The sequence below is a fragment of the Gymnoscopelus microlampas genome (assembly GCF_963454915.1).
Source record: "Gymnoscopelus microlampas genome assembly, chromosome: 23".
Taxonomy (NCBI): Eukaryota; Metazoa; Chordata; class Actinopteri; order Myctophiformes; family Myctophidae; genus Gymnoscopelus; species Gymnoscopelus microlampas.
In genome coordinates, this window is record NC_139960.1 from 29,249,911 (window position 1) to 29,277,257 (window position 27,347).

General features: G+C 42.7%; 1 protein-coding gene across 3 annotated transcripts in view; it reads right to left on the reverse strand.

The window, feature by feature from the left end:
* Window positions 1-315: 315 nt before the first annotated feature.
* Window positions 316-27,347, reverse strand: part of dock4b (dedicator of cytokinesis 4b) — a 315,514-nt gene continuing 288,482 nt past the window's right edge. For 2 of the 3 annotated variants that reach the window (XM_084049385.1, XM_084049384.1), the window contains 5 exons: window positions 22,824-22,933; window positions 21,397-21,466; window positions 16,692-16,808; window positions 14,523-14,584; window positions 316-3,466 (listed from right to left, as the gene is read on the reverse strand). In XM_084049385.1, coding sequence (XP_083905511.1) covers window positions 2,951-3,466; window positions 14,523-14,584; window positions 16,692-16,808; window positions 21,397-21,466; window positions 22,824-22,933 — 875 coding nt within the window. In that variant the 3' untranslated portion in view covers window positions 316-2,950. The remainder of the gene's footprint in view (window positions 3,467-14,522; window positions 14,585-16,691; window positions 16,809-21,396; window positions 21,467-22,823; window positions 22,934-27,347) is intronic. The other variant, XM_084049386.1, reaches the window with a different exon arrangement.

Consider the following 27,347-nt stretch of genomic DNA (forward strand, 5'->3'; position numbering starts at 1 on the left):
GTGAGCTTTTAATTTTTGTTTTCATATTCCAACCTCATTGTGAGCTTGGAGGTCCATTCAGCTGTTCTTATCAATGATGAACAAAACCTCCTAACATTTTGGAGTCAGCTGGTTTCTGCCTGACAGCAGAGATATATAACAAGCTGCTTGTACATCATCTATTTCAGAGGGGGAAAAAGGAGTGGGCCAAGGATAGAGCCCCGGGGCCCCCGAGTCAATGACATATAATAGGGTTTAAGTGGTTTTCAATCACGAGTCGAAGATGTACTGAGATCTCCAGCACGAGTCATTACAAATCTGTTGATCAGAGCATTTTTTATTACATAGGGCAGTTTATTGAACTTGTAAATGTGTTAGGTGTCGTTATGCATGACCTTAGCTTTTCCTACACGCACACAAACATAAAGTTTTGAACATTTATAATAATTTGTTGCTTTCAACATTCAAAGCTGTAAATTTGTTATAGCTACATTTTGTTAAAAACACAGTATTTACATTAATAGTAATACACAAAGTGTCCTATATTTGGCATACTTACAACAATCTCGATATATACTTTACAATTTCTCAAGTACTGATTAATGTGAATATTTAATCACAAATATTTCACAACAAATTAAAAAGGAAATCAACCGTACAAAAGTGAAACATACAAGCAATACTGTAAGTTAATTTCCAGGAGAAAAAAAAATGTTGCACGGAATTAAGAGATCATTATTTTCCAGCTAAAATCTTCTCTTTTATTTCATTTTATTTTTTACAAAACCTGCGTCAAATTTGCTGACTTCACTACCTAAAAGCGGATGAACTGGGCCATTGTTGATGCAGTGCAGTCAAATTGACCTCAACCTCTTCATTCAAATGGAAAATAAAAATGTCCTACTCATCTGTACAAATATTAGACTATACAAAAAAGTAGTTTAGAGATTGTTTCTCCATAATGCTTTCCCAACAGAGCAACAGCGCTGGGACATATCTGACAGGCAGGACAGTGGCAGTTTGTAGAGATAAAATTCACTTGTATTTGTTTTACTTCCTGGTCAAATAGTCCTCAATAACAGTACAGGTCGTAATGTTGGTGATAAAATCTCTTTTGTGCTTGTTGTCTAAAGTTGCTAGGTAAACTATGATTGGACTTTTTCAAAAAGTGAAGTTCATCACCTTGAACACTGCTTTAAAAAAAAGTTTATTTTTGTTGTTTTGTGAGCGATCACAACTCCTATAGGCCTACTGTATATCAGTGGTTCTCACAGTGGATTCCAGGGACTCTCTGGGTGCCTTTAGAGGGGTTTAAATTGACCCTAACAAGTCTGTAACTCTGACAGTATACACATGGAACCAAATGGACCCGTTAGGGTCCATTTGGTTCCATTTGTATACTGTCAGAGTTAAGGAGAGACCATGAAAAACAAAAGTTGGAGAACCATTGCTGTATATTTATATTTATATGCAGGTGTCTTTGAGCCGAGCCTTTCCGAGTGTCTTTTCTCCCGTTCAAGTTCCAATGTTCTGGGGTCGTTTTTACAGCATTCTGTACATATTTATGATTCCTTTGGCACGATACTTGGTAAATCCCCCCCCCAAATGGATCTGCCGTCATGTACATCTACACTTCATGCAGGAGGGGCAGGGTGCATTCACAATCGCCACTCTGGAATGTTCAAGAATTCAGTGTTCAGCCCGAAATAGGCTACACGAGCCCACTGGGTAGGTCACATTAAATTAACTCCGGCGTCTGGTATCAAGAGAAGCCTCATGTAATTTCAAAGTTAAGGAGGCGCGCTTCTTCACTTCACTCGAGAGCTTGAGGGAGGGATGAGAGGTTGGTTTCATCCGATATTCCTGGATGGGGATGACGGTCGAGTGGTTTGTTATGTTCGCAATTTTCCACTGACGACCCCTCGAGTCGTCCTCGATCGAGGTCGACTCCATAGTTGGCATCCTACTTTTGGTTGAAATATGCCGCGGCACTGCAGTCATAGTTGTGAAGGTACCCTCATACAAATTGAAAAAAAAAAAAAATGCTGATACGGTTATTACTTTGGTACTATTCGAAATGCAAATGCAAATTTTAGGTATAAAACCTATCCACTTTCCATCTGGCCTCCCTATTTTGGGCATGTCATTAAGTAAAAAAAAAAAGAAAGTTAATGACAAAAATAGTGACAGTAGTAGATCTACAAGCTCACTACACGTTGCGATGCTTTGCGAGCTTGTAAATAAGATATTTGAAAATCTTTTTGAAAGTGGGGCTTAAGTGGTTAACATTATTAATGTGTTTCTTGGCACAAAGCTTGCAAAATCTTTGCTTTATCACTCGGTGGAATGGTACCTGACTGTGAACACACCCGTGTCTACTACACTAAACTGAAAATGCATACGCGACCTCTAGCACCTCTCTAGCCATACAGTATACAAAAAGTACAGAGTACTTAAAAAAAACGTGCAAGACTCACGGATAAAAGACTCTGTTTCAATACTTAAGGCAAAAAAAAAAACACTTCTCATATATACCAATATACATATATTGGGATTATGACATCTATCAAAAATGTCATTAATTCTTTTTTTTTTGTTTCATATGTTCTAGAATTTTCCCGTAAACATTGTGTTCTCATTGACCATGGAGACCTGGTGACAGAGCTAAAAGTGTGGAATGACATATTTCAATGCAATGCCCTGGGGTGAAATACACGATAAAATAAAATAAGAAAGAGCTGTGAAAATGTGATAATCTCTTCAGTTTCGTTTTTGCCCGCATGTGTCTGTCTTTAATGGGAGTATTGGTCACAGAGTGCCAAACTGAAGATAACAAATAAAATAAAATAAAAAGAGGGAGTGCCCAGTAGAAAAGTGCAAAACGCGCCAGTGTGTTCATTCCGACATCCACCCGTCCTCCTCCGTATAGACCCAGACCTCGGCCGTACTCCTCCCCCCCAAAAACTGGCCCCTATAGCTGGGAGACCTTCCTGGGGAGCGGCCTGGGTCTGGGAACCCGGGGGTCGGCGGAGGAGGAAGAGGGGGCCGCGGGGTGACCGTCCAGCTTCATGCTGCCCGTGCGGAGCTGGTGGGGCTTGGGGGGCAGCGCCGGGGGGTCCACCTGCTGCGGGGGAGGTACGGAGAGGCTGTGGGGCAGGGGCACGGGGCGGCGGGTGGGGTTGTTCCTCTCGTAGACGCTGTACGGGGGAGGCGTCTTGTTCTCCCGGCGGACGGGCTCCGACGCGTCCCCTCCTCCGCCTCCGGAGACGGGGTGGAGGGCCAGCGTGGAGGGAGGGGGCGGGAGGAGGGGCGTCGCGTGGGCGGGCGGGTGGTCGCCGCCCAGCTCGGTGCCGGACGCCTCAGACACGCTGCAGCGGCTCAGAGAGGAGATGCCGCTGCTGTAGCTGCCGCTGAGGACGGGGGAGTTGGAGACAAGCCCGGTGGTGTGACACTCAGTGGGCGACGGGGTGAAGGGAGGCGCCGTGCTCTGATGGAAGAAAAGAACAAGGAACAAATGAAATGTCAGAGACTTTTTTTTTCTCTTCTCATTCTATTATCCCATTAAGACCTGAGGGGGGCGATTCTTAACTCAAGGAGTGCCAGGATTGCCAGAATTATTTCAGAATTGTTTCTGAAAAGTGCCAGAGTTTATTTTCACAGAAAACAAAAAGTGCGAGATACAGCCTTTTTCAGTTCTAAGTTAAACAAGGAGTGGATGGAGCTGCACATCTTCAGATCTTGGGTTCTGAACATGTTTTTTCAAAAAAAAAAAAGAAAAAAATGTTTTTCTTTTTTTCTTTTTTTTTTTACTATTTTTTGAAAAACACGTCAAACACGTTAATGGCACCCAGCGCCATAGCGGTAAAAACACGTGAAACACGTTAATGGCACTCAATGAGTTAAAATGTTTTCTAAATCCTAACAGTTTTTTGAAAAAAATACAAACACATTTTTTGTTCACGATTTTTCAAAAATAGCAGATCTACAAGTTCATAGCGCGGCACTCGGTGCCGCGCTATGAACTTGTAGATCTGCTATTTTTGAATAGCCTAAAGAAATCCAAAAGTGACACAGATGCGTTCCAGGTCTTAATGGCTTATTCTCGGCTGTCATGTAAATTGCCATTTAGCTTTTTTTCAGCGTGACCACGGTGGCTGAAATGACTCACATTGAATAGAATGCTCGACTGCGTGGTGGCAGCGTGTTCAAAATGGAGTGACATGAGAATCGGCTTAAAGGTCAAGAAGAAACAGGTGATCATTTTCTAATCTTTCTTTCATCGTGGCAGCATGCAGAGCTTTCCTTTGGCTTGAATTTATTGAACCCTTGATGTAATAATTTTACATTTTTTAACCTTTTCAAGAGCCTATCCGTGGTGTGACTCTGGCACAGTGTTGGTATGTGCCCCCTTACCTCTGATAAGAGCATGTTACATCTAGTTTGTCATAATAACTCACATTGTGTGATAAAGTGTTTTTTTTTGCTCCTTTTGTAGAGAACACTGCTATCTCTTCAATGGATAAGGATAAGGATAATTCCTTTTAACAGGTCGTTCATGAAAGTCCTTGCGGTCTTGTTTCCAATGAGAACCTGTGAGCAATTAGGGGTTAAGAGTCTTGCTCAGGGACAAATTTCATTTCATCGACACATATGCTGGCCTGGCCTGGAATACGAACCTGGGGCAACCAGGGCCTCTGGCTCCCTAGGCGGGCTCACTAACCACTCAGCTATGGCCGCCCCAATGGGAAACCTATTTCTGTTATATGCTCTCTATTCATTTGCAATGTGGACACGTTTTTGCGAATTTGGGCCCCCCTCAGAAACGCGGGGTGGATTTATGGCACACGTTTTTCAACATCTTCAGAAAGTCACAAGGCCCTATCCCTCTTATCCAATCCAATTAATGTGTAACCTTGCGCACAGACTGGCTGGCAATGACAACAAGTGACAGAGTGCCTAGAAGTAATTCATTTCCAATGACAGCTGGGATACAACTGAGCGACATGGGAGTGGCGACACACCTGAAGAAAAGCTGAGAAAAGGTCAACTGTATGCAAATGAGCAGTTATGTTAGTCTATTAGAACCACCACAGACAGACACCGACTATCACCACTTCTCCTACCTGCCTGTGAGCTCTCCTGCCCGGCATGGCAACTCCTATTAATGCCAATATAACAGACGTGCCGGTGCAAATCCACGATGAATAGGCCTACATATATCTGTCAAGGTAAGCTTAGCTTAGATCACTGGCTAGGCTGGTTGATCAGTTGTGATATCTAGTTTATGCCTAGCCTGGTAAACCATCCCGGTCACGTGAATTCACATTTTCATGTAGTTTATAACATTGGTTCTCAAAGTGGGGTACGGGGACCCCCAGGGGTACTTGAGGTGGTTCCAGGGGGTCCCCGGCTAAATGATGGATAGGAACCAAATGGACCCTTATGGTTCTGTAACTCTGAGAGTGTACAAATGGAACCAAACGGACCCGTTTGGTTCCATTTGTACACTCTCAGAGTTAAATTAACATTGATTTTATAATATAAATTGGGGTCCCAGAGGTATAAATGCCATTAAAGGTCCGTAGCCTAATACATGTCAAACTGGGGGTCCTTGACATTAAAATGGTTGAGAATCACTGCTAGAAAGCCGTATAAACCTTCTCTTATTGGGGTCCCTGGCTCATCTTTTCAAATGGGGGTCCGCGGGCTAAGTGTCAATTTGGGGGTCCTTGACATGAAAAAGTTTGAGAACCACTGGTTTATAACACACTTCATTAGCTAAGAATCATTTTAACCAATTGTATTCACATCACTTCTTTCTTGAAATAATAAACAGGTTAGGAATGAACCAACAAAAACAATTAATTAACAAATAAACACGGCATACTATGAATATCAACTAAGGGTTTTCATTGCTTTGATTAAGGTTTGATATTTATTTATTGAACACAGCATATGAATGGATAACTGGTACAGTCCAATAACAATATTACAGAATGAACACGGCATTGTGTCTAACCTTCCTAACCTAGCCTTCCCTGGACAAAAGCATGACCACATGCCCCTGAAAATTGTTATGTACTGTAGAAGGTTGCACAGCCATGGTGCTTTCCAGCAACAACTACAACTGCACCCTGTGGTCTCAACACCTCTGTTTCCACCACCCACACAGTTACTTTGTAGATTTACATTATTATTACAAAACAAAACAAAACAAAAAACTCTAGTCTTAGTGAAACGGACTTGATTTACAACTGTACTCGGACCACTAGTCAACTTTTCCATCTCTTCGCCATAAATAGCCCATCTACAAGCTTGTGGATGGGCTATTTTTGCCGAATGTTCCCCCTAGAAAAGGCATGCTGGGGTTCAAGTGGTTAACCAATTAACCCATTAACACAATGCCTGCCAGAGTTTTTTCAGAACAGTCTGTAGCCTCTGCCAGGGTTTTGCCATGATTTTGGTACCTGTTCGCGTAGCCACAGATTTTTTTCCTCCAGTATGATTGATCCCCAGATGGTTTCTAATCACAGATGAGATTCAGGTGTGGTTTCACAAATGTCAACGAGGTCATTTTGACCTCGTTGACATGTGTTGTTTGATGTTTCAATATAGCTCAAAACCAGTAGTTTTAAACCAAAAAACAAAGTGAATTGTTTGTCCGTTTGAATTTTAACATTGAAGTGAATGGAGCAGCAAATCTTCGAAAATTTTTAGCTCCTAATCTGTTCGTAATTCGACAAGGGTTGAAATTATTAAAAAATTCAAAAAAAAAAAAAAAAAAATGTTTTTTTTTTTTTTTTTTTTTTTTTTTTCAAAGACGTATATATACGTCTTTGGCGGACAACAGCTGATTATTAAAAGACGTATATATACGTCTTTGGCGGACAACAGCTGATTATTAAAAGACGTATATATACGTCTTTGGCAGGTAATCAGTTAAGACCTGGAACGCATCTGTGTCACTTTAGATTTCTTTGGCTATTCAAAAATAGCAGATATACAAGCTCATAGCGTGGCACTAACTTGTAGATCTGCTATTTTTTATCTCTTTTTTTTCAAAAAACTGTTAGGATTTAGAAAACATTTTAAAGAATCGCCTCAGGTCTTAATGGGTTAAGGCCTATTTTATACTTTGTCTATTCTTTTAGAAGGACAGACATTTTCTGATGAAGGTCTAATGACCGAAACGTCCACTTTACAAAGTTCCAGACAGTGAGCGGGACTTTTTTCTTTGATTTGTTATCAGAGATCCCCTTCTGATACTTTGCCTATTCGAAAATAACCGCTCTACAAGCTCACAACGTATCGCGACTCCACACGCTTTGAGCTTGTGGATCGGCTTTTTATTCAAAGCGGTATGGAACAGTTTTGTGGTTACGTGGTTCCGCACCGGATGGGCCAGCCACGCTATGCCCATCAGATCCACAAATCTGCCATTTCCATAGAAATGCGTGCCGACACAGAAATATTGAATTACCCTGAAAGAAAAGACAGAAACGACTCAGCCGGCAAGATTTCACACCTCATCGACGTCCACGCCAGACGTCAGGAAACCGATCGCTCATCAAAATGTTGTTTTCTGAGCAATTACACCACGCTGCCATTATATCTGCTTACGGTTTAACCCATTGAGACCGGGAAAGCATCCGTGTCATTTTTGGGATTTCTTTGGCTATCAAAAAAATAGCAGATATACAAGCTCATAGCGTGGCACAGAGTGCCGCGCTATTTTTGGAAAATAAATCGTGAAAATGTGTGCAAATATTATACATTTTTAACTCAAATCTTTGCTTCTGCATGGGAGTCCCTGGAACTAAATATTTTGAGATGGGGGTCCACGGCCATTTTGGGTGGTCCTTGACATGAAAAAAGTTTGAGTACCACTGATATTATAGCAGCACAACATATAACATTTGTAGAATCCCCAGAAGCAAAGATTTGAGTTAAAAACATTAAAAAACATATATATTAAAAGATTTGCACACATTTTCACGATTTTTCCAACAAATAAATAGCAGATCTACAAGCTCGTAGCGCGGCACCGAGTGCCGCGCTACGAGCTTGTAGATCTGCTATTTATTTGAATAGCCCAAAGTATAAAATAATGGTTATGGCGATAAAGATCTAAAAATGACTCAGTATGCGTTCCCGGTGTGAAAGGGTTAATTGGGCCTGCATGGTGAGGAGCGCCATTGATCAGCGGATGTGTAGCGCTCTCTGGCTGGGAGGGGGCGGGGGGGGGCACACAAAAGCCCCCCCCCCCGTCCCACTCTCCTCATCAATCAAGGGGGCTGGTCGTTTAAGACCAACATGATTTGGCACAAATGCGTTATTTTCTTTTGTGGTTTTACAGCTGTGCATGTTGTACCTGTATTGACATACTGTCCAGGCACGTGCAAAGAGAGATAATCCGTTAACTAGTTGGACAAGGGGCGATTTAAACAAATATTTTTGACACCTTGCTGTCTGTCTGTGTGATCTTGCATAAGCATAACCCATTAAAGCCAGGAACGCATCTGTGTCATTTTAGATTTTAGCTAAAACCATTATTTAATACTTTGACGATTCAAAAATAGCAGAAATACAAGCTCATAGCGCAGCACCGAGTGCCGCGCTATGAGCTTGTAGATCTGCCAAAAAAAAATATTGTGAAAATGTGCGCAAATCTTAGAATATATACATTTTTTTAAGCGAATATTTGTCAGTCAAATCTTTGCTTCTGGGGGTCCCTGGAACAAAATGTTTTTGAGATGGGGGTCCGCGGACAAATACATAATATCATTTTGGGGGTCCTTGAGAATTATGAAAACGTTTGAGAGCACCACTGATTGTACTGTAGCAACATAGGTTTTTCAGAAAACTGTTAGGATTTAGAAGACATTTGTAGATGCGTTCCCGGACTGAATGGATTAATGGATGTCTCGCACAGAGCTTATCGCTTCCAGGAAGCCATAAAATGTAATTGAAGAATTTACAACACCATAATATTTAATAACTTGCAGCTATTTTTGAATCAGCGGCCTTAGGGTCACCGTTTTGACATGGTAAACTCAGTCAGTATGTGAGGAACTGCATTTCAGCTGACTATGTGACTGTGGAGAGTCATACTTTAATCACATTAACCGTGGTTAACCGTTTTCTTTTAACTAACCGCATTTTCATCCACCATCTGTCTGAACTATGGGACCATCCACTGATCTGATGGACCACAGCTTTGCCATCCATTCTGGCTATGGGATTGCAACTACCGTGGCAAAAATGCGGTACAAAAAAAATTGACTTCCTCACTCCCTGCATATGAATATACCAATGTCCATGTGCAAGTTCAGATCAATTAGTGAACCCACTGAGGAGAAAAATGGATGAGGACGGACATAAGAAAATAGCTAATATACAAACTCACAATGCGTTGCACCGAGTATAGGGCTTAAGTGGATAAAAAGTACAAAAGTACATTTATATCACACTTTCAATCACATTGTGGAAGTAGATACCAAATGATATAAACAACACTAAGAAAGAGCAAAAACCCAACAAGCACACCTTGATTGATAATGTGCTTTTTGTTTTTTTTCCCCTTATTCTTATGCCTGACTGGACAGGCATTTCCTGGATTGAACAGAATGCTGAGTAAAAGAGCTCTCTCACTTTCCTGAGCTGTTCTCTCCAGGGTAACAGGCTGTTGAGAAGTCCCTGTGAGCAGTAACAATGCAGCAATACCAAAAAAGCCTGACGAAAGTTATGTCCCTTTGCAGGTTCCTGTCCTGTGGTTTGTGAGTCTGGTAATGGGCCCCTGGCCGCACTCACTCGTGTCTGTGTGCGTTGAGGTGTGTGAGAGAGGCCGTGAGAGGGAGAGTGCATAGAGTTTGTTTGCTGGCAGAGTTTGTGGGTACATGTCTCTGTGCTCTGTGTGTGTGTGTGTGTGTGTGTGTGTGCGTGCGTGCGTGCGTGCGGGGTACAGGTAATGCTTGAGGACCATAGAGCGGCCGTTCCTGCCTATGATGGGCAGCTGAGTGCTTCGCTTCAGGCCTTTGCTCTTGCCAGAATGCACGTACGTGCACACCCACACCCACACAATTGAGAGAGCATGCCGACTGCTGAGCTGTCATTGCTCTCCACACAATTGTTCCCTCTCCGTGTACCTTTCAGCCTCTTCACGCAGAAACATGCACACATACCACCTAGAATCAGACACACAAACATCCACAGTAAAAACATCTAACTGTCATACGTGACGCATCCCACCCACGACAACAGCCCACAGCTTAGCATTGTTGTCTGTGTCGAGCTCTCACAAGAACGTCGCGATGACAATACACCGAAAGCAAAACGCGAGGTTCAACTAAAGTAAGTTTCCAAACAACTTTCAGCACTTGATTTTCATTCCCGGTCCCTCCCCCACCGCCAAGGCCTTTTCCACATGACACAGCTGAATGACTACGGGGCTCATTAACAGCAAAACCTGACAGCTCAGAGACCTATTCAGAGAAAGCTCATGTTAATTAAGACATTTCCATGTGCTTAGGTCAACGCAGACTTGACTTTATTCTGAACTTTTGGTCCTTTCAACCCCCATCAGAGCGAACACGAACCAACAGTGGGAAGACAAGAAATGGTAACCATAATAGTCATTAGCAGTGTGCAATACTCCACCACTTAAGCCCTTAAGACCTGGAACGCATCTGTGTCGCATATGTTTTAATTTGAGAAAAAAAGCATTATTTTACACTTTGGCTATTCAAAAATAGCAGATCTACAAGCTCATAGCGCGGCACCGAGTGCCGCGCTACGAGCTTGTATATCTGCTATTTTTTTTTTTATCTTGAAAATGTGTGCAAGTCTTTGAATATATATTTTTATAGCGAACATTTGTAACTCAAATCTTTGCTTCTGGGACCCCCTGGAACAACATATTTTGAGATGGAGGTCCGCGGCCAAATACATATCATTTTGGGGGTCCTTGACATGAAAAAGATTGACCACCACCGATATAGAAACATACGTTTTTCAGAATACTGTTGGGATTTAGAAGACATTTTGTAGAAACGGCTTCAGGTCTTAATGGGTTAATATCAACATTGTCACCTGCGACCTGGAATGACGTTGGCCATAAGACGTACTGTAGCGTACTGTACATAAGCCTCACCATCTAAAATGTCCCTTGTATCTTCTTGCATAAATGCAGGTTGAATTGAAGTAAAGATGCATCGTTGACATGCAATGCAACCCCATGGTTGGAACTACTGTTTCGTCCTCCAATGGCTGTGATTAGACATAATCACAGTGACAAGAGTGTTTTCCAACTCTGAGGCTCGGATAGCAATGTATGCATAGGCCTACTGTATCTCCCTTTGTTGGCTTTTTAAGGCAAGTAACTTCTTTTTTAAGAGAAGCCTGTTTTCGGGTCTGCTTTATAGTTTATGGTCACTGGGCTAAGTGCTTGCGTTTGCAGTATCGGCCGTTTTATATTTCTGTTATGAGTAGACAACTTTTCAGTGGCAATTCTTTTTTTGTACACTGACAAGCGCTTTTGCTCGTTAAAGCACTTTACCGCCACAGTTTTAATGAAAAGAGCAACTGCTTATTTTCTCTGTTATTGTAGACAAATTCTCAGTCGCAGTTAAAAAAAGTTTGCTCAGTAACGAGCGTATTTGATCGCTTTACCGCCTTAGCTTTAATGAAAAGAGCGGATCTGCTACCCAGTAAGTTGTTTCGCTTGTGGATACTTCTCTGGTGTTTGCTGTAGAGGTGCTTCAGTGCCATACATTAAAGATCCCTGAAGGTGCGCAGGTGTGAGTTTAGAAGTAGGCCTATTATTAGGCTCTATCTATGCACAGCAGCCATATTGTAAAGAAATTGAGCATCTTCCTTACTTCCTTCACAAGTGTTTCTAATGATACTAATTAAGGCTCTGTTCCATTCCATTCATACAGAGTCAGGGTGCTGATATTGTGTATGTTGGCTCACTGGAAACTGCAACACCAGTGGGTCTCAAAGTGTGGTCTGGGGACCCTCATGGTTCCTTAAGGGGGTTCCGTTTGACCCTTAATGTTCCACAGACCCTTAATTAGCGTGTCGTATCTAGCTATATTTAATATACCAGTATGCAAGTAAAAATAGATGGCTAAAGTAAAAATAGATGGCTAAAGTAAAACATCAGATAGAAATGTTATCTTGCTAAGTAAGCAGAATTATGAGTGTTGTGAACCAGGTGCTTGCATAGACAATCAAGGGGCTCTGCTAGGTGTGAATGGCATCTACAACTCTATTGTTTGACCTGGTGCCATCAGGTCTAGCTCCCCCACAGCATTTGCTAATGTTCAAAGAAGTTGATCAACTGGTGGGGGCTCTCATTGACCCCCACCCCACACGAACCGTTTGTTTGTAATGTGAACATACAGTGCATAAAAAGGTGAATGTAATGTAGCTCAGAACTAGTGCAGTCCTGACGCCGAAGGGCTGAGGCCAGGGGCTACGGCTCCTGGCTCCTGCTATGCTGTTGTACTTGATGCTGAATAAACCGAATCATGATGGAAACTCTGGGTCCGCGATGTCTCTCTTCTCCACTACTTTTGTAACATCTACCAGCCTGGTAACCACAGCTTAAGTGTAACTGGTAACACCTGTGAAGGAAGTAAGGAAGAGGCCCAATTTCTTTCCAATATGGCTGCTGTGCATAGAGATTGTGCTGCTGTGCACAGAGATGGCAGATTATTGCGCTGCGAGAGAGCCCCTCCCTCAGGTGTACAGCTGAGGTGGAAGGACTGCAGCTCGATAGCCGGCTGCCCCACCTGGTATCTCTACGAAGGTACGGAGTGAGCCGAGACGCTCCCCATCCGAGGGTGCCCACCTTGGAAAAGTAAAGTGAACTGTTTGACAGCCACTACTACAGCTACAACTTCGTCCCAGGTCACTGAGGTGACCACGTTGATATAGAGTGTGCAACACGGGCAACATCTAGTGTTAAGCTCTGCCTCTGGCGGTCATCCAGAATTCATAAACCCATAGTTACATGTCTGTTATCCGAGTCGGTTTTTAGCACTACTCACTAAGGAATCATGTCAGTTCTTTTGCAACCAAAAAAGGGAATAGAATTTAAAAAAAGGTGCTATTTTTAAATAAATCAGAACAGGCTATTGAGGTGCCTTCATACATTATAACAGATATGTGGCAGATGTGTGCCAAAATATAAGTAAAATGAGAGCAAATTCACCTATGTATTCCCTTTCTATGTTCAGGTCATGTGATTTCTCCTCTTTTAACCCATTAAGACCTGAGGCCGATTCAAAAAACTATTCTAAATCCTAACAGTTTTTTGAAAATAATGTAAAAAATATTTTTTCACGATTTAAAAAAAATAGCAGATCTACAAGCTCATAGCGCGGCACTCGGTGCCGCGCTATGAGCTTGTATATCTGCTATTTTTGAATAGCCAAAGAGATTTAAAGTGACACAGATGCGTTCCAGGTATCAATGGGTTAAATTACTGTATGCCTTTACTTCTGATGAGGCCATACTGAAGAGAACTCCCAGAGCCTTTAATTAACTACCGAAGATAACTTAAAAGCCTGCTAATTAGCTAATGGTGATATCTCGAAAACCCATTCATCAGCCATTGATCATATGCTCCCTTACATCCAATAGCACGTTCAAATCTAGATTGAGCAATAACATGCGACCAGGGACCTTCACTTGTCACAGTCGTCTTTCCTTTTACTCCAACTCGGCGGTTATATACACAGGGGTTTTTTTTGTGCTCTTATTGGAATCCATCCAACAGCGATTCCTTTAGTTGACAATTTTCTGTGTCTGTGATCGTGTCGGAACATCTCCTAACCCGGTTTTGGGGCCCACCAACCCCCGATGGCCATAAAACTGCTTACCAACCCATAACAACTGCCCTGAGCAAACTTAATGGACTCTCTTGGATCGATCAGAGCATGGACACAGACGCTCCCCAACTCCCAGCATCCGAAGGCACAGATATAACTATTCGGCTGTGCGAGCAGTTTCAACAGCAGATCTATAATGCAAAGTTTCCCAGGCGTGAGGTGGGTGCAGGACAGAGGCCCCGAGGCTGTTTGGAGAGGTTGTTAGTGGTTTGCCGGATAACAGCCCGCGGGTCACACTGACCCTGACCTTTACAGAGAGGAGAAATAGATAATAATAGAATAGAACGGAGAGAAGACGGGAGGAAAAATGAGCTAGCATAGTGTGCTATTATTTTTTACTGCACTGAGGGAGAAGAGGCTAGGAACGAGCGAATGGGAGGGAGGGAAATAAAGAAAGAACGAGAGAGCATGTAAGAAGAGACAAGTTAGAGGGGGGAGAGAGAGAGGGGGAGAGCGAGAGAGAGAGAGAGAGAGAGAGAGAGAGAGAGAGAGAGAGAGAGAGAGAGAGAGAGAGAGAGAGAGAGAGAGAGAGAGAGAGAGAGAGAGAAGGCACAAGCAGACAAAAGCTGCCAGCCGAGTGTTCTGGCAGCCAGGTCCAGCCGTCAGATGGACAAACAAACAGCCCTGAGTGACAGGGACATCACCCACCTTCTGTGGAGATCTGGACACGTGGACAGGAGACTGGGACCTCATGTTCTTGGCTGACGAGCCTGCAGACAGCCAGACAATGCAGAGAGAGAGAGAGAGAGAGAGAGAGAGAGAGGGGGGGGGGGGGGGGGGCAGAGAAGAGAGTAAATTCAAGTCAGGGGTCTATTTTTTCTACGAGTCTATGACACAGCACGAGTCACACACACACAGGTTTATATTTGTGAGGACAAACGTTTTAGGACAGCAGTTTGGTCCTCATATTGTCTTATTTTTCAAATTCTACTATACTTGTGGGGACATCTGGTCCTCACAAGTATAGCAATACAAGTATACACACACAGACACACACACTCACTGACAAACCGTTGCGTCGGGCAGAAACCTTCTATCTCCATAATTCAACTTTTCATGTTTTTTTCGTAAATGAATGCCCAATTACATGCAAAGAGTGTCGCACAAGAGTAGTGAAAATAGCAGATCTCCAAGCCCACAAGCTGTGAGCGTGTAGATCTGATATTCTCACCGTTTTACTTACATGTTTAACCACTTAAACCCCAGCATCGGTATTGCGCCGAAAGCTTTCGCTGAAAATAGCAGATCGACAAGCTCTGCTATGATCGATCGGCTAAAATAATTTAAAAAAAGGAACGGTTTTGGACATACAAGGTTTCCATCACCCGACGGCGACGAAAACACAAGGAGTGGTGAGAGAGGGGCCAGCAGCTTAAGAGCATCAATAAATCAAATAAGCGATGATGTGCCACGGGGTTCCTCTAGATCCGCCCTGAGCTGCTATTCCTACGGTACGACGCCGGCGTCCTGTCTCTGCAGCCGCTCGCCAAATAAGCAAAACAAACAATAAACGCAAACCGCCGTCTGCCTCGTTACGCTGGGCTGGCAGCGTGATTCATCAGCAGACCCAGGGGAAAAAAAAGTCTGTAAACAAATTAATAAATACAACTACAAAAACAAAAGTGTTTAGATTGATGGCGGAAGAGCTCTCCTGCTGTGGTAGTAGTTTCACATACTGTATGTAACTTGTTTATCACACACCCCCATATAGCCTTTATTTGCCCTGGGTGAAGACGTGACTGCCTGACGTGTTTCGGAGTTGCAAGGTTTTGTAAATGCATTGTGAAAACAATACAGATATACTGAAGTATATTTAAAAGCATATACTTCAGATAACGTTTTTTTTTTAAAGCGAGTACCGCAGTACTAAAGTTTCAAGTAAAACAAAATATACATATATATTAGAGGTGTAACGATATAGTAACTGCATTGGGAAATAGTTTTGAATTTTCAACAATCTACTATATCGATATGCAAACAGCAAAATATCGTATCGTTTGACTTTGTATCGTATCGAATCGTTTTGCAATGCAAATAATACATTTTATCAATACTAAGTACTTTTAAGAAGAAAAAAGAAAAAGAGGGGTTTATATCCAGTATCCAGGTATTTATTTTTCTCACAGAATGTTTGGGTACATAAATAGTTACTATATCGATTTGAAATCATTGAATCGAATCGTATCGTTCTAAATTAACCTGTCCTGTACCGTTCATGTATCGTATCGACTAAATCACTGAATCGAAACGTATCGTATCGTTCTAAATTAACCTGTCCTGTACCGTTCATGTATCGTATCGACTAAATCACTGAATCGAAACGTATCGTATCGTTCTAAATTAACCTGTATCGTTCATGTGTACCGTATCGACGACCAAGTATCGTGATACGTATCGAATCGTTGTTAAAACGTATCGTTACACCCCTAATATATATATATACACACACACACACACTGTATATGAGAAACAAAACAGCAACAGCAAATCCAAGAATTGACCGAGATTTACAGTCGGCCCTCTCAGAGGCCTTGAAGATTTAGAACAGCTCTCAGACAGACTGTATCGTCTCATAACTAGACATTGCATTAGCATTTCAAGAGACGGCGGGCGAACACAAGAGCAGAAAGGAGGGGGGAAAGAGAGCGAGAGAGAAAGCGACAGTGGTGCAGATATCTGCAGTTGGAAGAAAATAACACAGACTAATGAAATAAGGAGACTGCCAGGTTGTCAAAAAGTCAGAGCGGAAGAATTAGTACCATTCCCTCGGTGGTGGGAATAAGGAGGAGAGACTGGTTTTCCGATTGGTCGGTTTACCTGAGTACGGTGGCCTAGGTGGGACGGGAGGAACTAGAAACTTGCCCACAGGGTCAGAGGAGTGCAGGGTGCCCTCTCTGGCACTGTCTAAACTCCAGCTACTTGGGGTGGCCCTCACTTAATGGTGGGACGGCAGACAAGAGACACCACGAGTCAATGGACATGGGAGGACACAGCACCAGACCGGTTGAAAGAGAGAGAGACATGACACTCTTTGATCTCACTGAAACACGATCCTGTTGGTTCACGTGTTCTTCACCATCCATTATGAGGACTCAATGTTTGGAAATGTACAGTAGAGTGTTTGGACAGTGGTGGAAAGTAACAACGTACATTTACTTAAGTACAATGTTGAGGTATTTGTACTTTACTTGAGTATTTCCAATTTCCAATACTTTTACATCTACTCAGCAAATATTGTACTTTTACTCCACTACAAGTATTTGAAAACTTTACTTACTCGTTACTTTTCAGGTATAATTTATGATATTATGAAACATACATTAACCACTTTAGCCCTATTTTATACCTACAGTAGGCTATTTGAAAACAGCAGATCTACAAGCTCACAACGCGTCGCGATACGACGCGTTGTGAGCTTGTAGATCTGCTGTTTTCAAATATTTTAGTATTTTTACTTTTGGTACTTTAAGCACATTATGATACCAATACTTTTGTAATTTTATTCAAGTTAATTTTGAATTCTGGAATTTTACTTGTAACAGAGTATTTCTATAATTCAGTATTGGTACTTTTACTTAAGTAAATAATTGGAGTACTTTTTCCACCACTGCGTTTGGAATAACTTGCCCTTTTCTGAGCTCACCAAAACAAAATACCAAATCACCGGTTTTGGCAATAAAATGGTCGAGTCTATGGAAGTGTTGTTGTTATTCTCTCTTTCAATAGATCTGCACAGCACATCACAGTGGAATGATACACATCTATATACAGCTGTCATGGTGTTTGATGATCAATGGATTAGCACCTGCCCCACATGAGGATTTCACTCCAAAGCGTTTTTAACCCCAACATTTTTTTAATAAATCTATGGCAAAAATATCACATCTACGAGCTTATAGATCGGCTATTCATCAAATCTACATTTATTTTACAAATGATGGGCCAAATACATACACCTTTATTGTTTTCGTTACATTTAAGGCCCAACATTTCTACAAATTGCTACAAAACCTGTGATAGCCAGTCGAAGTCGAAGGTTAAATTTAGGTCTGATATGATGGCCCGTGCATGTTAAAATCATGTATACTTTAATTATTTCCGACCATTTTCCAAAGCAAACATTTATTCTTTATTCTTATACATTTTGGAAAATGTAACCTTGAGGTGCCCTCAAGGTTTAGGTGCCCACTGGATCTGTATGCTACCCGTCCAGTGTTTGTGTAACTTTCATCAGAAGGAGAGAGATTTTGCACACAGACATCTATGGAAAGATGGAGGAGACACAAGGATTCACAGCCTTAACCCATTAAGACCTGGAACTGTCATTTTTAGATTTGAGCTAAAAAGCAATATTTTACACTTTTGGCTATTCAAAAATAGCAGATATACAAGCTCATAGCGCGGCACCGAGTGCCGCGCTATGAGCTTTTAGATCTGCTATTTTTGAAAAATTGTGAAAATATGTGCAAATCTTTGAATACATCTATTTTTAAAGCAAACATTTTTAACTCAAATCTTTGCTTCTGGGGGTCCCTGGAACCAAATATTTTGATGGGGGTCTGCGGCCAATTACATATAATTCTGGGGGTCCTTGACATGAAAAGGATTGAGAACCACTGATATAGAAACAAACGTTTTTGAGAATACTGTTGAGATTTAGGAGACATGTAGAATCGGCTTCAGGTCTCAATGGGTTAATAACGCTGATGAGGTAACATGTAAATGTGTGTTAGAAGGCGTGATGTTTCGCAGTGTCTACGGAAGCTATGAACTGCACCTGTGAATAATCACACGTTCAGTGTGAATCCTCACACCAATCCCCATTGTCATGTGCCCAAGGTGTAAAGCCTGTTTTATACTTAGGAAATGGCAGATCTGCAAGCTTGCAGCGCTTGCAGGTCGGCTATTTCCGGTGCGCAAGTATAAATCAAGCATAAAGGTTCATGACGATAGCTAACTCTCACCGTGGCATGCACAACGCAGCGATAAATAGCGCGTAAGTAGACTGTGTGTGTGTGTGTGTGTGTGTGTGTGTGTGTGTGTGTGTGTGTGTGTGTGTGTGTGTGTGTGTGTGTGTGTGTGTGTGTGTGTGTGTGTATACAGGGGAATTAACGCATGCAAACCGTTTCCTCTTGAAACAGAGGTGTCTCATTTATTTCCCTCATTATCCGAGTGAGTTCTGCGAGCCTCCAGGGCCGTTTCATGCCGTTTCCGACTCAAGTGGCACTCTTCTTAGCTCCCCATCGCTAATACAAACCTAATCACGGAAGGTGAATTAAGGTAAACCCCCCCCCCCCTTATTACCACGTCCAACGGCACTAAGCGGACGCCAACTGTACAGGCTTGTAGCGGATGACGTTGGGAAGGTTGTAATTTGGGGTTGAATTATGCAGTATAAACCATAAAAAGTCCTATCTTCGCACAATGAAAGTCAAACAAGTCTTTGTGTCGGGTTGTCACGCTCAGTAAAATGTTCATGATTGTCTCGAGTTTGGTTCTTAACCCATTAAGACCTGGAACGCATCTGTGTCATTTTTTGATGTGAGCTAAAAAGCATTATTTTACAATTTGGCTATTCAAAAATAGCAGATCTACAAGCTCATAGCGCTGCACCGAGTGCCGCGATACGAGCTTGTAGATCTACTATTTTTGAAAATTAAAAAAAAATGTGTGAAAATCTTTGAATATATATTCTTTCAAAGCGAACACTTAACTCAAATCTTTGCTTCTGGGGGTCCCTGGAACAAAATATTTTCAGATGGGGGTCCGTGGCCAAATACATATAATGTTGGGGGTGACATGAAAAAGATTGAGCACCACTGATATAGAAACATAGGTTTTTCAGAATACTGTTGGGATTTAGAAGACATTTGTAGAATCGGCTTCGGGTCTTAAGGGGTTAATTACACCCAGCGGGTCAGATTCAGGTCTTGATTTTCCGTTTGTCTTATTTATTTTATTTGCCTTTCTTCTTTTCTCTCGTCTGGAAAAAAAAAAAAAGATGGTAAAATATGCGTCTCCTGCGCTGTGCTGGGGAAATGACAACCCATGAGAGGAGAAGAGCCGTGCTAATGGATACGCTCTCATACATATGAATGTCTCTCACGTCCGTCTGCACTGCGGGAAGGCGACCCGCCGTTATATTACTCTACCCGGATGAAGGGAGATGAAAAAACTGTAAATCTCTGGTTAAGAAGAGTCGTAAAACGACGCCTAGTGTGTGTGTGTGTATGTGTGTGTGTGTGTGTGTGTGTGTGTGTGTGTGTGTGCGTACGTGTGCACTTTTGCATTCATATGTATGCTCATGTGGCGTGTGAATGCATACTCCTTTACCTGACTGCCTGCCTGTCTCTGTGTGTCTTTGTGCACACACGTGTGTGTGTGTGTGTGTGTGTGTGTGTGTGTGTGTGTGTGTGTGTATGTGTGTGTGTGTGTGTGTGTGTGTGTGTGTGTGTGCGTGCGCGTGCATGCTTTTGTGCACCTAAATTCTTTCAGTTTGTGTTCAGTCACCTGCTTGACTGTGTGTGTGTGTGTGTGTGTGTGTGTGTGTGTGTGTGTGTGTGTGTGTGTGTGTGTGTGTGTGTGTGTGTGTGTGTGTGTGTGTGTGTGTGTGTGTGTGTGTGTGTGTGTCCTGTGGAGGCTGTGGACCCTGAAGCAGCTGTATGATGACAGGTGTGTCCAGACAGCAAGTGGTCCCACTGCCACGGACACACACATCACACCACACCACAGCACACACACCACACCACACCACACCACACCACACCACACCACACCACATCACACCACACCACAGCACACCAGTGTCTATTTTGTGTCGACTGAAACTATGACGAAAAATGTTCGTAGACTACCTTTTTTTCACTGACGAAAACTAAATAAAAACGAAAAATATGAACTAAGCTACGATGACTAAAACTAAGACTACATATGCTGACAATTTCGTCAACAAATAAAAACTAGACTAAAATGTTAGTGAGGGACTAGTGGAGAGGAGATCCAGTAGAACTAAAAGACAAGTCATTTTATGTTTGGTTGCACTAGGGTGTGCATGCTGAAAATAGCCGATCTACAAGCTCACAACGCGTTGCAGCGCGACGCGTTGTGAGCTTGTAGATCGGCTATTTTCAGCATGCAACCGAGTGTAAAATCAGCCATTAGGACGCCATCAAGGCACCGCCACAATACATTTCAGTCGACTAAATCAGCTGTAGATTTAGTCGACTATCATCTTATGATGTTTCGTCGACTAAAACTAGACAAAAACTAAAACATTTCAGATGACTAAAATATGACTAAAACTAAATGGAATTTTATTCAAAAGACTATGACTAAAACTAAATCAAAATTTGCTGTCAAAATCAACACTACACCACACCACAGACCCATGCAATGGGTACCGGAAGCTGAACACGCTGATCGACGCACAGCATTTTTATCGGCGCAATAACCCCGGCAATGCTTATGCACATAATGTTTGTATTGTGTGTAATAGAAGGTGTTCATTTAATGTGTTTTTTACCTTTGTCTGGTGCTGAGAGGTTAGGATCGCTCCGTGGTAGAGTGTTGTCTATCTGATGAGGAGGGGCTCTCTGAAAAGACAACACACACACACAGCTCAAATCAGCTTCACGGATAATCACACACACGTGAGGTTTGGTCTGTGCGTGTGTCTCTCTTGGAGTGTGTTTGTGAGCGTGTCTGTGTTTCGCACTAGTATCTGCTCATACAGTACGTCAAGTACTCACAAGAGGACCAGCCTGATCTATGATTCAAAACCATCTGTTTAATTAGGCTTACAATTAGGAAAGTATTCAGGGTAGGGTTAGGATTAGGCATTTAGAGAGAAAAATACACATCAAACATAGACAATATACAAGCACACAACGCGCTGCACACGTTGTGTGCTTGTACATGTGTGTGTGTGTGTGTGTGTGTGTGTGTGTGTGTGTGTGTGTGTGTGTGTGTGTGTGTGTGTGTGTGTGTGTGTGACATCAGTGTACAACTAAGTATCACTTAGGCTTTATTGCTAGGGTTTAAAAAAGAGGGGGGGGCTCAACTAGCTGAAGGTACTGTACTCTCTGGTGGCGAGACTTGTCTTGGTGCTGTTGAAATTTGGCGCTCTTGTAGGGTTGTTTCGAATGACGATAGGGAGTCACAAAGTTTATGGCTGGTGGTGGGGCGTTCCACATTTTGATGGCAGAATAGTACAATGCATGCATCCCCATGTTTGTGTCGAATTTGGGGGGTACGAGATCAGTGGAGCTCCCTCTGGTGTTGTACCCGTGCAGTGGCGTGCACAGACGTTTTGAGGGGCAGGTGCTCAAGTAAATTATACTTTTTTTTGTTTACTTGGTCTGCTCTTTTTTCCCTCTACACCTATACCTCTTTGCCAAAAATAGCCGATCTACAAGCCCACAACGCCTCGCAGCGCGAGGCGTTGTGGGCTTGTAGATCTGCTATTTTTGGCTAAAGTTCTCCTCAGAAAAGGGATGCTAGGTTTCGAGTGGTTATGGTAAAAAAAAAAAATCATATCACATGAAGATTTGGCGGACCCCCTGTAGTAACTCTGAGGACCCCCTGTTGAAGACCCCTGCTGTAAACTGAAAAAAAAAAAAAAAACGTTTTTTTTTTTCTTTTTTTTCAAAAGGGCACTTCTGGTCAAGAGGGCAAAGGGCAGGTGCTCTAGCAACCACCTAGAGTCTATCTGTGCACGTCCCTGTACCCGCGGGCGTCGCTCTCTCTAGTGAAGTAATGTAACAGGTACATACATTGGGCACTGATCCCCTGAGTGTCTTGTAGACCAGGCCCAATGCAAGTTGCTGTCCTCTACCCCGAGTCATCCCGGGCCTAGCATAGTGAGCTGGGATCGGGTGAATCCCGGAAGTGAGGTCTAGTAGGTGTCTAGTAATTCAGAGTGTCTGTACTGTTAGTATACAGTGTGTTCACCTGTGTGGGGTCCAGGGGGTTGGGGAAGATGGCGCTGACCGGCCTCTCTCGCGGAGACAGACAACTGTTGTCTCTGGAATGCTTGTGTTTGTCTGCCATCTGGGGCGAACCTGGGGGGGGGGGGTGAAGGTTACCACAACACACACACACACACACACACGCACACACACACACACACACACAGAGAGTTAGACTATTACCCGCAAACACAGGCAATCGGAAAAGGCCAATCTCTGGTTGTCACTGCGAGGCCGTCCAGCATGCGTTCCGCCTCACTACCTCCACACAACATGATAAATGGGCCGCATCCACTCGTCCACTCCTCCCTCCTCCCTCCACGTCGTCCTGCCCTCCTTCTCAGGCCCCCCACATCATCTACTGCCCTCCGCTCTGTCGCTTCTATTCCTCTTCTTCTCGCTCCGTCCCTCTGATCTGTCAGCCAGGCTGGACCGTCACAGTCAGCCAGCCAAGCTTCTCTCACACCAAATACATCATTTGACGGATCCAATTAATTCTCAATGGGCTCTACGACACGCCAAGGTTTCCCGATTATTTGCCGTATCTGACGGACCTGATTTGAATGAAGTTCGATTCAACCAGACTTTATTAACCCATTGAGACCTGAAGCCGATTCTACATGTCTCCTGAAGCTCAACAGTTTTCTGAAAAACGTATGTTTCTATATCAGTGGTGCTCAAACTTTTTCATGTCAAGGACCCCCAAAATGATATGAATTTGGCCGCGGATCCCCATGACAATATTTTGTTCCAGGGACCCCCAGAAGCAAAGATTTGAGTTACAAATGTTCGCTTTAAAAGTATTTATATTCCAAGATTTGCGCACATTTTCACGATTTTTCAAAAATAGCAGATCTACAAGCTCATAGCGCGGCACTCGGTGCCGCGCTATGAGCTTGTATATCTGCTATTTTTGAATAGCCCAAAGTGTAAAATAATGCTTTTTAGCTCAAATCTAAAAATGACACAGTTCCAGGTCTTAAAGGGTTAAAAACTGTTCTGTTCTGATCTGCTCCGTCCATCCGATGAAAGCAGCGCTCCTGTTGCCGTGTCTGTGTGGCTACATGTCATGATGTTCAGATGAAAGGTCAGAAATGATCATTCATCTATCAATCTATGGAGAATCCAAGAACAAAACAAAACATAAAAACAATGATGTGTGTATCCAGACGTGGGAACTGATTGTTGGTTTAATTTAAGCTTTATAAATATTAATATAAGTCTCCCAACAAAAAACATGTGTCTTGCCAGATAACAAAATGCTAAATATCTATTTTACTCTCAAGAACAGTTTGATGTAATATGAATTATTAGTATCATTTTTTTTAATGAAATGTTTCATATTAGGTAACTAATGTCAAACGAAATAGCATTGTAGGTAACTAATGTCAAACGAAATAGCATTGTAAATAAGTCTATCCTTAAAAGCCATGTTATGCATATGGTACCGCCCCAGAAACGCCTATGCGCCAGAGCCGTGCAGTCAGACAGACAGACAGACAGACAGACAGTCAGTCAGTCAGTCAGTCAGTCACAGTCTGATAGAAAGCACAAAGCCTTAATAACAGAAATAGTCTGCCTCATCCAGGCAGTTGGCCAGTAGTGACTTTGAGTGGCAGTTGGGACAAACGCAGTCAGTGGGGCAAACGCAGTCCGCACCAAAAATATTTACGATTCTGTCCCTATTGGTACATAACTCGGACGGCGCTGATTCGACTAGCAGGCCAAAGGCTGGTCGTCGCGGGCACTCGCGCCTGGAGGCGCTCGGGGGCGACTCCTCAGCCTCAAGGTCTGCTGAGTCGGCGCGCCTCCGTCATGGTCCAAAACTATACTTTATCGGCTTTATAATTATAAATTATAGTGTAAACACATCTTTAAATGGAATTAAGAAATAGTTTTAATCCGAGGGTATGCGGTTACCTTAACTCAGAGATTAGACGCCTTTGCCCTGCACAGTCTGAGAGAATTCACAAAACCTTAATAACAGAAATAGTCTAGATAAGCTTAATTAATTGCAAAACATGACACCCCTTATTCAAAACAGATGGCGAATGCATTCTTCTCTTTATAGGACCTACACAGGTAATAAAATTACCTGTGAGACCTTTATGAATTGAACCTCACAGTCAGCAGTCAGTCAGTCAGTCAGTCAGTCAGACAAACAAAGAGACAGAGAGTTTAATTGTGAGAGTGTAAAAATGGAACCAACATTTGTACTCTCTCACAGATAAAGATATTTTAAGGGTCCATTTGGTTCCTAGCTACCAATCACGGACAACAGACACACAGCAGATGCACACACTCACGCACGCACAGAGTCTCTGTCCCTTAGTCATCCAAACCACTCAGAAACGTTTAGATCGACCGTAGATCCTGTTCCATTAGTGGCTGTGCCGGGGACAGCTGGGATTGGGCTATCATACCAGCAGCAGATACTGCCCCCCCCCCCCCCAACTCTGATAAGAACAGTAATTCACCTGCAGTCTTTATGGGAGAGACAGAGGCCGTTTTTATAAGGGGGGGGGGGGAGAGAAGAGAAGGGAGGGGTGTATTCACGTCCATAAATGTCCCCATATATTCTTATTTTTATGACGCACATCGGGCCAGAGAGAAAGAGAGAGAGAGAGAGAGAGAGAGAGAGAGAGAGAGAGTTCAATATTTTAACTGTGGTTAAAATAGAGGCAGGGTTGGTTGAGGTTACGACCAGACCGGAGATTGTCTCAAAGGCTAAGGAGGCATGCTCCAACAAACTATAATAATGTCATTCTCTCTCTCTCTCTCTCTCTCTTTTCCTTTTATTTAACTTTCTCTCTCTCTCTCTCCCCCTCTGCAGCATTTGTCTCACCATATCAGCACATTCAATTTTTCATCTCATTTGGTATTCTCTCTCTCTCTCTCTCTCTCTCTCTCTCTCTCTCTCTCTCTCTCTCTCTCTCTCTCTCTCTCTCTCTCTCTCTCTCTCTCTCTCTCTCTCTCTCTCTCTCTCTCTCTCTGTCGTTGCACTTTTCCGTTGCACTCAACTACCTCCTGATGTCTTTTTTACTTTCTGCCGTGTAAATGTTGTGAATGTTAACCCATTGAGACCTGAAGCCGATTCTACATGTCTCCTAAATCTCAACAGTATTCTGAAAAACGTATGTTTCTTTATCAGTGGTGCTCAATCTTTTTCATGTCAAGGACCCCCAAAATTATATGTATTTGGCCGCGGACCCCCATCAAAATATGTTGTTCCAGGGACCCCCAGAAGCAAAGATTTGAGTTAAAAACGGTTCGCTTTAAAAAATATATATATATTCAAAGATTTGCACACATTTTTACGATTTTTCAAAAATAGCAGATCTACAAGCTCGTAGCGCGGCACTCGGTGCCGCGCTACGAGCTTGTATATCTGCTATTTTTGAATAGCCCAAAGTGCAAATTAATGCTTTTTAGCTCAAATCTAAAAATGACACAGTTCCAGGTCTTAATGGGTTAAAACAAGATGGGGTCTAATAGCGGTGTGACTACCCTGTACAATCTGTAGCTACAGATGACAAGTTACCAGGTGTGCAGTTTGTGAAAGACGCCGCATAATATTCATGTTCAACGACTTTGTGAGAGAAATAAGACTTATACGAAAACAAGCCCAAAAGAAGCAGTCCCAGCTAAAAAAATATATCATCAAAATCAGTTTAACCACTTTAACCTTAAATGTACATCGGCTATTTTCAAAAAAGTACAATTTTGGAGTAAGGAATATAAACATTTTAACAACACAAATCCTGTATGGGGGTCCCTGGCACAAAATATTTTCAGATGGGGGTCCGTGGACAATACATATTCATTTGGGGGTCCTTGAAATGAAAATGTTTGAGAACCACTCTTTTAAACAACATTAGGAAGCAAGTCCAAATAAGCAACTATACAGTTTGGAAACCAGCCCAAAAAACAAACACAACCCACAACTAGCAATATTTACAAGCGATTAAAAAAAACAACTAAAAAAACAAGCCCAAAGTAGCTTATAATAAGCAGACTTGGCAACATTGTTCACGTTATGTTTGGATGTCGACGCTGTCAGGCGGAAACCTGTATGTACGGGTGTCCAAAACCGTTACTTTGCAGGAAATGGAAAAAATAAGCTGTATTCCAATGGATTCAATGTAGTTGTTAAATACAAGCACTTGTTAATACTTTTCATTGGTTAAATATTTATAAAATCCACAGACAAGACGATTTCACAAAATCCACATGTCACAAACATAACATCCGGACTTGCGAGGCGCGCCGCTGCTCCAATCCGCACCACACTAGCCATAAAACACTGTTCAGGGGTCTGCCATGACAATAGTCACATTTGGGGCCTCAGGTCCCCTGGATAGCAGCTGCAGTGACAGTTACTTCAGGACCATGGACAGCAGCTACACTTCACTTCAGGACCATGGACAGCAGCTACACTTCACTTCAGGACCATGGACAGCAGCTACACTTCACTTCAGGACCATGGACAGCAGCTACACGTCAGGAC